General features: G+C 42.5%; 1 protein-coding gene across 1 annotated transcript; it reads left to right on the top strand.

Moving 5' to 3' along the window:
• The first annotated feature begins 960 nt into the window (after positions 1–960).
• On the top strand, positions 961–6,740 carry LOC125519750 (ubiquitin receptor RAD23d-like). The gene is made up of 12 exons (XM_048684499.1): positions 961–1,188; positions 1,632–1,793; positions 2,758–2,814; positions 3,290–3,372; positions 3,446–3,508; positions 4,529–4,706; positions 4,878–5,048; positions 5,612–5,695; positions 5,775–5,822; positions 5,994–6,106; positions 6,195–6,273; positions 6,431–6,740. Exons 1-12 carry the CDS (start codon positions 1,123–1,125, stop codon positions 6,551–6,553), a joined length of 1,227 nt encoding a protein of 408 aa, XP_048540456.1. The 5' UTR covers positions 961–1,122; the 3' UTR covers positions 6,554–6,740.
• The last annotated feature ends 5,342 nt before the right edge of the window (positions 6,741–12,082 follow it).

Consider the following 12,082-nt stretch of genomic DNA (forward strand, 5'->3'; position numbering starts at 1 on the left):
GAGAAATAATATTATATATCTGATAAACACATATTTGGTAAGAATAGTTGATATAGAAAAAACAATAATGCAGATATGCGGTGCACCTCACGCGCGCGACGCAGTTCCGCCCCTCTACTCTTCATGCTCCTCCCGGCGAGGAGGAGGTTTATGACGCATAACCCTCCAGTGCAAAGCCCTCGCCCCCCCCTCATCGACGCGAGGCGGCTCGTTTGTCGATTCATGGGTGGCCATCGCTGGAGCACCACCCATCGGCCAGGAGGAGGCTACAACGCACCACCCACTCCGAGGATAAGGTCAGATTCATGGCTTCCCGCGGCTGCTCGCCGAGATCTGGTTGGGAGAGTGATGAGTGAAGGAGAGAGAGGATAGGGCGTGTGGGAGAGGGGAAATGGGTCAGCCGAGATAAAGGATGCCAAACTGCCCCCTGTTTGCGTGGGTGCTAACGCTCTCTGCTTTAAGATTCGTGCGCCCCATCCGATGGCAGTTGGCGCGTTCGCCGGGAATCCTTAAACATCTGACGTTTGTTAGATAGCTTTTCGTTTTTTAATAAAAAAACATTTTCTTTCTTGTTCTCCAACCCAGCACAACAACCACCTTTTCGCACTCCACATCCGCCCGTCTCCCCCCCTGTGAAGGAAGTATCTTCCCGGATCCGGTACGCCCACCCAACATACGAGTGACCCCCACATGTCACCGCTCAATCCACACCAAACCGCTCTGTGTACACGCGAGCACCTTCCGCACGCAGATCCGCCCACACACCGCCTCGGAGCAGCCGAACTGCCCACCGCCTCGCACCCCGCTGTCCCGCCTCCCGATTCGACACCCGTGGCCCTCCCACTGGCAACCGGGCCAATCTGGCTCAGGCCCCACGTGTCAGGGACGGCAGCCGGACACCGCACCCTCCATCATCTATCTCTATCTGATCGGATATCTTTTTGGTTACGGCTCCAGATTTTTTTGCTACCCCTATAAACTCACTTCCCCCGTGCGCCTCCGTCGTCCTCCCCTCCCTCGCGAGTCCGAAGTCAAGGCGAAAACCCTCGAGGCGAAGCGAGAGTCAGATAGGGATAACCGCGAGAGACGAGAGTCGAGTGAGAGGGTGGAAGAGAAGGCGCGATGAAGCTCAACGTGAAGACCCTCAAGGGCACAAGCTTCGAGATCGAGGCGACCCCCGAGTCCTCGGTACGATCCATCTCCCCCCTTCCTCTTGTCTCTATCTCTCTCCAATCGCGCGCGATTCGGCGCAATTATCCGGCAATTCGCTTGATTCGGGGCGTCCTGGTGCTATTGGGGCGCGGCGTGGTACTGTGATTAGGTGCCCGTGCGGGCGATGTCGCGTTTCTAAGAAATCTGAATCTAGGGTTTAGTCGGTGCTCGGCTCTGCTGGTGTGTGGGGGGTGGATGGCGTGGTGTGTAGATCGGTCGCAACTTGGGGTTGTTGGGGCGCTGATGCCTGTGATTTTACGTCGGCTGGGTTCTCTGAATTGAACGTGTTGAGTACTGCTCGGTAGTAGTCACTTGTGCGGGATTTTTTTGGGGAAGTCTGTTATCTGTTGTAGCCAAATTGTTTGGGCCTGCAATGCTTGACGTTGTGCTTCACTAGTACTAATCTGTTTGTTTCGCAGGTGGGTGAGGTCAAGAGAATCATCGAGAGTGCTCAGGGGCAGAATGTGTACCCTGCGGATCAGCTGATGATCATATATCAAGGAAAAATTCTCAAGGATGATACCACTCTGGAAGCTAACAAGGTTGCAGAGAACAGCTTCCTTGTTATAATGCTGTCTAAGGTATTTGATGCTTCTTGTCCCGTTAGTTTGAATTGTCAGTTCTCCAACTGTTGAATTTTTGCCAGACCCTCGAGTTGTTTGAATAGAAATTAGGCCATATTTGTATGTTGCAGGGAACTAAGCTTGACAATGTAGCTTATTTTAGTCGAGATCTAATGAATACTTATGGCATTAATGAGTATATATTTCATTACCTTGATCTGTAATCCTTTGAAATTTGACGGACCTTATTAGACATCAAGTTTTTTGTCGAAGTATTCATGTTTGTCTGATAATCAAAATGAGATGCCTGCTCAAACCAATATGGATCCCACCATTTCCCTCCTTTTGTTTAGCCAACACCCAACGTTGAGCTGTAATCATAGACATACGATGATGTGCTCTGTTACACATCTGAAATGCACTAGCGTGTTTAATTCAGCCATGGTATTTTATATTTTGATGTGTTTCGAGTTTTTAGCCCGCTAATTGGATGAAGCAATATATATTGGTCTTAGTGGTTTCATTCATGTGGATTCCACTTTTGTATGTTCTCTCAGTAATGTCTCCATTCTGCACTTTCAATGTTCTTTTATCAATCACTCCTAATGTTCTTTTGTTAAGCGCTTCTCAATCAAATCATTAGAAGTTGGTGATATAATCATAGACATGCGATGATGCTCTGTTACGCATTCTAAATTGCCCCTACGTGTTTAATTTGACCATGGTATTTTGTTTCGTTTCTAGTTTTTTTAGCCCACTAATTGGATGAAGCAATAAATATTGATCTTAGCGATTTCATTCATGTTGTTTCCATATTTGTATTTTGTCAGCAATGTCTCCATTCTGTACTTCTAATGTTCTTTTGTTATGCACTTCTTAAATCGTTGAAAGTTGGTGCCAGAAGTGTGTTTTGAAGATTTAAATGGCTGTTATCTGCTGATCTGGATATCAGTAACTTATCTGGTATGCATTTGTCTTGTAGCCTAAGGCGTCATCATCTAGTGGTGCTTCTACTGCTTCAAAGGCACCTGCTAGTCAGGTATTTTGGGTTCATACGTTTTTATCAGACCTGCCTATTATTGTATTTTAACAAACATTTTATTCTATGTTGTTATGTCCTGCTGTGCAAAAAAGCTAAATATGATCCCACCCTGGTTTCCCTTTTTTCTTTTTGTATTTTATATGCATCTTCATTCCCACCTTTTATCTTCAATCAGCACCAACAATGTTCTGCCATGTCATATCACTCTTTTTTGTTAGGGTTATATGTGGACTCTTCAAATTGAATAAAGTTAGATTAGTGAACATGAGAAATGTGTGTTACTAGATAATAAGGTGGGACATCTGTGATCATAAATATCTTGCCTTCTGCGAAGGCAGTTCACTTTAGCTAAACAGAAATAGTAGTTCATCATATAATTATGTTGTGTAATATTACCCTGTATTTTGTTTCTGTGTGACCCTCAATTTATCAACATCTAACTGGAATTATTTAATTCGTCACATTGCGCTAGTCTCAACCTGCTACTCCACCTGCCCCTGTTGCCTCAGCTGCAAGATCACCACCTTCACAGGCACCTGTTGCTGCATCTGAACCGTGAGTTATCAATGCCTCCCAACTTTTGTGTTGGAACCTTCTATTTATCTAATTTATTTCTTCTCATTTGTAGGGCGCCTCCCAGTGCACAGCCTTCAGCTGTTTCTGATACTCCAGCTCCTGCAGTAACTGCATCGTGAGCCCATTTCTGAGCCTTAATTTTTCATTCTATTAGAAGCTACTCCCTCCGTCCCTTAATGTAAGACGTTATTACATCCAATATGCTAATGTCTTATATTATGGGATGGCGGGAGTATATTGATACTGATTAGTGTATTTAGTCTGTTTGTTAAACATAATCTAGAGCTTTGTCCTTGTTATTTTTAGCTACAAATTCCTTACTTGCCTTGTCATATGGTCGCTTGTCATGTGGGTTCTTTCTGTAAACTACTCCCTCTGTACCACAATACTTGTCGCTGGGGGAACTTGTACTGGTTTTCCCCAACGACAAGTATTTCGGTACAGAGGGAGTATTATCTATTTTTGCACATTGGTGACCCGACATGTTTCCATTCGTGTTTCTGTTAGATAGCATGCACAGTTTATATCATTGATGAGCCATGTTCTGAACTTTTCTTCCTTTTTCTTTTTGAACTGGAGCCGTGAATTATTCTTGAATGCCTGAGAAGAAACGAGTTTCTTGTTGCTTTTATAATGATATAAATATAAACATGGTTGAATTATTGTGGCATTGACCTACCTAGCAGCTGACAAGTCATGTAACCTATTTCCTGAATTCTTTTGGTATTAGCGTTTATTACCTTTTAATTATTTTCTTCTTTGGTACTTCTCTGCAAGTTAGACTGCTAAAGTGATAGAAAATCTTACTTATGATGTAACACTGGGTATACTGGACAAAAGTTAAAGAAAGATGAATGGAACCTTGGAAATGCATAGGTTCATACATTGATTTTGATAGGTTATATTTTTTGCTTTATTTTCTGAATGTGTGGACTAAAAAAACTGGCAGTTCATTCTATGTGTTTGTGTGTATTTGGCATCAGCACATGTTTAATGCAACTTCTGCTTCTGTATATTATGTAATCTGGCTACTGATTTGGTTCTAATGAATCTTGAGCCAGAAAGAATCTTCCTCATTCTCTTTCACTGTTTGACTATAAAATTAACATTTCTCTATTCTGCTTGTGCTGTATAGAGGCGATGCTGATGTATACAGTCAGGCTGCATCAAACCTTGTCTCTGGCGGCAGTCTAGAACAAACGGTCCAACAAATTCTTGACATGGGCGGTGGCACCTGGGAACGTGATATGGTTGTCCGTGCTTTACGTGCTGCATATAACAACCCTGAGAGGGCTATTGACTATCTGTATTCTGTAAGTTCCATGCTTGTTATTTTTTTCCTTTTTCTTTTGAAGTTTTTATTTCCATGTGCTGCCTTTCATTATGTGCTCAATTATTTTTGTACAAAATCTGGAGAGAACTGAATTTGTGTTTCATTCTAAATTCATGTTATTCTTACTGTTTCATTTTGGTTTGACTGTTAGGGAATACCTGAATCTGTAGATGCCCCACCTGTGGCTCGAGCACCTGCTCCTGCTCAACAGGCACCAAACCTGCAGGCTCCTCAGGCTCAGGCTGCACCTCTAGCACCAGTGCAGCCATCTGGTGGCGTCTCTGCAGGGCCTAATGCAAATCCTCTAAACCTTTTCCCGCAGGTATGTACTCCAGATATACCCCTTCAACCATTATAGTTTTTGTATATTTTTGTGTGGAATTGGATGGACCAAGCTTTACAAAGTCAGTAGTTGCTGACCCAGTTAAACTAGTTTACACCTTTACATTCATACACTGCCGCAACTTCATTTTTTTTACATGCTCAGTGCCATAGGGCATTATCAGAAGCATGATTAGGAATCATAGGAACTTCACAGCAAGAGAGGCTCCTACTGCTTTAAAAAAATTTAAAATATATACAGGTGTCAATAAGACCACACCCTGCCCCTAAAGAAAAAGGGAAATTGCATGTCAGTCTCTGAAGCTAAAAGTTGGTCCCTATGTGGAGGGAAAATCATAGCATAGACTATTGTTAGATATGCTCTTACAACTGTCTGTTCTGTGGTGTCTCCTGGTGTGCAGTCTCCTTGACAAAGCATTATGCAACTTTCTTGTGTACTGCATCTACAGCCACCTATCTGTTGTACATTCTTATTCTGACAACAAACTTTTTTGCGATGATGATCACTCCTTTGGCTAGTTTTGATACAAACTATCTTAACAGGGTATTCCAAGTGGTGGGGCAAATGCTGGTGCTGGTGTGGGTGCCGGTGCTGGCGCCCTTGATGCATTGCGACAGCTTCCACAGGTACTAGCAGTACAACCTTTTACTGGTTGGTCATTGAAGTGTTGCATTGTTCTAACAGTGATGCACTTTTTCCTGTCAGTTCCAAGCACTGCTTGCACTGGTCCAGGCTAATCCCCAAATCCTGCAGGTACGAATTAACCTTTTTATTTAGTACCCTATGCAAACTTCTATAAGATGTTTTAGGTCACTACTTTTAGTGACCTAAAACGTCTTATAGAAGTTTACAGAGGAGTACTTCATAGATTATCATTTTTATGTACTTGAAAATCAGCTGATGTATCATCCTATGTATTCACAGCCAATGCTTCAAGAGCTGGGGAAACAAAATCCCCAGATCCTGCGGTTGATTCAGGAAAATCAGGCTGAGTTTCTCCGCCTGGTAAATGAAACACCTGAGAGTGGTGCTGGCGGGTAAGAATTAATAAACATTATACAACTATGTGCAGTTAGGCGTACACACAGCATTTACATTGGTGTTTTCTCCACTATGTGCAACCAGGAATATACTAGGCGCGCTAGCAGCTCAAATGCCACAGGCAGTTCAAGTTACTCCAGAAGAACGGGAGGCCATCCAGCGGGTACTATACATTTTGATGATTTGCTTTCTTTGTAAAACCTTGCCTAGTGTCACTCTTGACAGTTTGACTATCCATTATCAATGGATAGTATCAGTTTCTTTGTTGCATTACTACTTAGGAGAGCTTTAATATTTAATTATATTTGTATATTTGACAGCTCGAGGGGATGGGGTTCAACCGTGAGCTTGTGTTGGAGGTCTTCTTTGCATGCAACAGGGATGAAGAACTGGCTGCCAACTATCTTTTGGATCATGGCCATGAGTTTGAGGAACAACAATAGATGTTAGATTGGTCTTGCTGTTGAAAGACAGAAGAGTCAGTGACGGAAGCAGTACAGTTTGGTGTCGTTCTTATATCTTGCTGCTGAATATCACTACTACTTGCCATTAGTGCGATGTTGCTGACTTTCAATTTCTTGTATCCTGGAAATGCTTTCTAAGTACATAATATCATATGCAAACCTTAAATTGTGTGTGCAGCTGGTCTCTTTCTACTTTTTAAACAGCATCTGATCATCTCTAGAATTGCTACTCGTTTTACATGGAAAAGATTACTTCTTAGGTTTTTGTTCGCACCGCCGTGATATTTCAAGCAAGCTACTTAATGGGAGATGGAGTTTCCACACTCAAGCTCAATTGTGCCATTGTGAACAATAAACATTGTTCAATTTTCTGTTATGTGCAAAATTTTATGAAGAAAAAACATTCGTAATGCTCCAGGTGAAAGAAACAAATTCAATTCTCCAAAAGACTTCTCTACAGTATTTTGGTGTGTTGATTTTGTTATTTTTACCTAGGCCTCCACGAATGTGATTTCATCATGGAGCAATGTTTGTATTTTGCTGTTCATAACAAGACCATTTGAGCTGGGATTAGAAGAATACTTATGACTTGGGTTTATCTTCTCCTTTTCTTGTTACGCAGAGCTAGATCACGCTACAGTGGTCACATATTACATGTATATGGATTTTATTTGTAGTAGCACTATGCTCAAATATTTCTGAGAGTAGGTGCTAGATTTGCTTATAAAAGTCTTCAGCTCGTGCTCGCCGATTGTTAGTACTTATCCATGTGACGCGAGTTCCCATCTTGGTTTCTTTGCCACCCGGACGAGACACCCGGTTGGATACCTCCAAAATTACAAATACAGGTCATAGTTTGTTACGACTTCCAAGCGATTTCAGGACTCGATGTTTTGTCCTACAGACTTGTTTTCTCTTCGTCCTATGCTCGACAAACCTATATGAGTGCATGTCCCTAGCGAGTAGCTGTCAGCCATGAATTGACCAGAATGTCGCTATGCAGAGAAACAAAGAAAATGTGAAAGTAACATGCTAGTAGTACGTACGACTGGCAGATCTCAAATGATGACTAAAAGTTGACCATTTTAGCTGGCCATAGAGAAAGGAAAAAAAATTCGTTACTATGAAAAAAAAATCCTTCATAGAGTTGCTAATACGGTACTCCTTTCGTCCCATAATATAATAGCGTTTTTGACACTTTCAGAAATTTTTTTTGCGGGGGTGCTAGTGTGGTATTGCTGCCGTGAGAATTGCAAGTTCATGCCTGATCTTTTCTCGAACTTTACAAATCTTTCTCTCTGATGGGAGCAGTAGAATCAAACCCCACTGCTCAGCAGGGCTGCAAGCATGTGTGGTTTTCAAGGCCCACTAGACTTTAAACCTTTCGATTTTGATTATTGAATAAATAAAGTTGGCATTGAACGTTTACTTGTCTGGGTCTGAGCGATCCAACAACACTAGAAACCATTGGCTGATGGGAAAGCCTTGGCGCTCTCAGCTGATCTGGGAATTGAAACTTTATTTGTCGCCTCTGATTGCGAAGGAGTTACCAATGACATTCATGAAGGTTTGGACGCGGTGCATGGAGTGGTAATCAAGGAAATCCAGGACTGGATGAAAGAGTTTTCTTCCTGTAGTTTTCTTTTTGAAAAGTAGATCTTGTAATTTGGAAGCACATAATCTAGCTAGATTCTCTCTCTCTCTCTCTTTAGAACAGGGTAGACATACTTGGTTGGGCCAGCCCCATGATTCCAACATTATCCCTGCAAACTTGTCTATTGAATAATACAATCTGGCGTGATGCCCTAAAAAGAATAAATAAAATTGGCTTCCTAAAGATGCATTTATTCCATGTACTTACGTGTGAATGTGGAGCTTATGGTATACATTAGCAAAGAGCCCGTGCGTTGCAACAATCATGATTGAAGACCTCAATAGATTCATATCCTTTATCTTAACATGGCATTAGCAAAAGAACCCGTGTGTTGCAATGTGAGGAAAAAAATACCACAGGCCCTGACCCAATAACCATGACTCAAGACCCTAATAGGTTCACGTACTAGATATATTAGCACTTTTTCAATTAATCTAATCCAAGAGTAAACATGACATTCATAGTATGTAACTCATACCGATACCTAAATATGCGAGCACGTATATAACATAGAACCGAAACATCTATGAACAGAGCATATACGACTAGGACATGAACGAGCAAGTAGGGGATGAACAAATCGTAGCCTCCGGTAGGCCAATCAAGGGCCACAACGGCAACAGTAGCCTCAGCTTTGCCCATGGCCTTCTTATTGGCGTTGTCGTCGGCCATGGCGATAGTGAATGGGAAGTAATCGAAGCAGAGGACGAAGACAAGGATGGATCGGGAGCAGCCGCGCCGAGACACTCTCAAAAACCTTATCGCCGTTCTCCTGGTGCAGGATCTCGAAGGACGGGGTTTCGGAGGTCTGCTCCCCCGTCCGTCCGTGCACACGGTCGATGGGAGGGGATCGCTAGAGCAGTCGTGCGAGGGAGTGAGTTGCATGTGTTGGCTGCACTGGGCAACGTCTCCAACATATATGCCGCCGGGTAGGGAGTCATGGGCCTGGGCTTAGGCCCACGACCAAGTCGGCCAATGACCAATGTTCCAATGTCTCGGACACATCCGTTAGTGACTCGCTAATTAATCCGAGGTTAATTTTCATGATCGGCAAAAATCATTCCTCAGGAAATCGGTAACTGGTAAATGCTCGGTCGGCTTGGGAGTAACGATTAGTCGGTGGATCGACCAATTAACTGGATTAATCAGTATATTAAATAGGAACTTGCCAACATATATCTAGTTTTTTATGTATTATACCATACTCTCATGTTCTTAGTTATGTAATATACTAAAATATGCTACTGTTTGTTCGAACCCTAGCTACTGATGAGCGAGAGGGGCAGAGGACGTTGAGAAGGGTTACAGAGCAAAATTTTGGGCTTTGTTTGCCCACAAGTTAATGGGCCAGCAGCGATTAATCGGCCTAACAATGGATTAATCGATCTGACAGGACAATTAATCGACCTCACAAGTTAACACGATGAATAAGTGCTATTTGATTCGGCCATCCTATGAGTAGCGATTAACTGGCCCATTAACTGATTAATCAGATGAATTCTTGAACAATGGCAAAATAAAGCGCAAGTATAGGTCTGAGCTCGGCTCGGCTCATTCACGAAACATGATGTGCAAGTGGGCGGGGCATGCGAGGCGGGTGGTGAAGGAGGAGGAGCGCGCTTGTGCCACTCCTCTTCTCAAGTTCCCAATGTCATGTGGTAGAGCAACCCTTATAAAGGGGCCTCAACTCTCCTCAACTTGTGAGGTGGTACTAAATTTTCCACCACCTGTCATATACCTACATGGGCCTTAGAGATTAACATGAATCATTGTTCATATGGGTCTGAAGCCCCTCTATGATTCAACAACCCCCACTAGATCTCGAGGCACATTAGGTTGTCCTTTGTTCCAAATAGACCTGGGCATTCTCCGGGTCGGGCTTCACAAAGCCCGACGAATAAAATCCCAAGCCCGGGCCCTGCATGGCCCGCAGCCCGAAAAAATGGCTACTTTACCTATTAAAAATAATGAAATACCTAATTTCAGGGCTATATAATACTACACTATACCTATTTTTTCATAAAATACATCAATAAATATGTTTCATCGGGATTTTCCCGGGCTTTGGGCTGGGCCATCGGCAGGAAATTGAGGCCCGAGTCCAGCCTGGATGACGGACTTCGGGCCGGGCTTCTTGGGCCGGGTTGCCCATGCCCAGGTTTAGTTCCAAACAATGTTCTGATATATCAGAATTTCTAGCGGAGACTGTTAAGTTGAACATCCACTTATAGAAAAAGAATTAGCTTCTTCACAACTGAACAATGGATATGTCTTGAATTGTCAATTTGGCGTGCAAAAGTTTCGCCAATTGTCAGCTGGTACTTGGCTGCTGAAGGCTAAATCCCACGGGCGGAGCTTACTATACTAGTGCAGGCGACTGTTATACAAACAATTTTTTTGTCCCTTTTCCACGATCGAGTTTTAAACCGTCGCCTTGCCTCTGCGTGTGATAGGGGGGGGTCCTTCCCACACGACCCAGAAACCGTCGGCGATAGGTCCGCCGGTCAAACACACGGGGCAAAAAGATCTCGTGTGCGATCAGACGGCCATCACAGACAATTATACAAGCCCAATTGTTTCCGTTCGTATGTACATCCCACACAATGAATCTAAGACAAACGCTCCATTCATGTATACATCCCACATAGTGAATCCCACACAATTGTTTTCGTTTGTACGTACATCACACACAATTTTGCCCATCACATTGTGTGTGATAGTGTTGCCATTGCAGACGTTATTAATAATTTTATTGTTTGTGTTATTGAATGCATCATGTACGGTGCCTAGAAGAAACTGTGTGGCATAGGCTATCCATCACACACAATTTATGTGGAAAACATTTGTGTAAGATAGCCTAATGCAAACACTTGTTCAGAGCAAGTAGTGTGTGATTATTCATTGATCCAACACGTTTACTTCCTAAAAACTGTGTGGGTTGTCTGAGGTCATTACCCATGGTATTGGCTCAATAACCATTTGCAATAGAAAAACCCAATAAACAGGCTAATTGACCTATTATTTTTAATCTATTTAGTAATCAAATTGACATTTCATATTAAACACACAATATATTTAATTTTTGTATTACGAAACCAAGATTTCATAATTGAAATACATCAGAGTACAACTCATATAGCTTCAACCCTCAATTACACCATATAGGCATATAGCTAGCTACCCCATTACAGAATAACACCAAGTTTCACATGCAACATCTAAAACCTCTGAAAATTAGCATTATAGACGATAGAAAGACAGACGAATCTCATCTGGAAAACTCCTGAAGCGGAAGACATATATTGAGCCTTCAATAATGTTGAAGGTCCTTGCAACTTTAGGTCAGTGCCTGTGGATGATTGACCACCCATCCTTCGTCCTCTTGAGGAAGACTTCAATATTGTACCGTAGGTGTTGTATGAACGCCTTCCCCGCCTCTTGACCATACAGGTGGTTTGAGAGGTAATTATCAGTGAACTGCTTTGGAAAGGCCTGAAAAAAAGATATGCATGAATAACTTCTCTAAATTTTGAAATGACGCAAAGGAATAAAAACAAGGTATAAGAGTTAGTACCATCCTGTAGTTCGCTGATGTTTTCTTCATTGTGTAAACAAATATTTTGTTGTTTTTGGTTTCTAATTTCTTTAGCCTAACAATCTTTCCGAGTTTCTTGACTTGACTGATATTCATGGACATCTCATTTCCCCATATGCAAAATAGGTCAAATAATGGGTCAAAACCTCTGACAGCAGGACCTACATGTGCAAGACCAAATTGTTAAAAACCTAAATATTAGAATGGTTCCTGCAATTGCACAATAATGTGCTATTAGACAAAGGACCCATATGCAAAC

Source organism: Triticum urartu, chromosome 7 (genome assembly GCF_003073215.2).
Source record: "Triticum urartu cultivar G1812 chromosome 7, Tu2.1, whole genome shotgun sequence".
Lineage (NCBI taxonomy): Eukaryota > Viridiplantae > Streptophyta > Magnoliopsida > Poales > Poaceae > Triticum > Triticum urartu.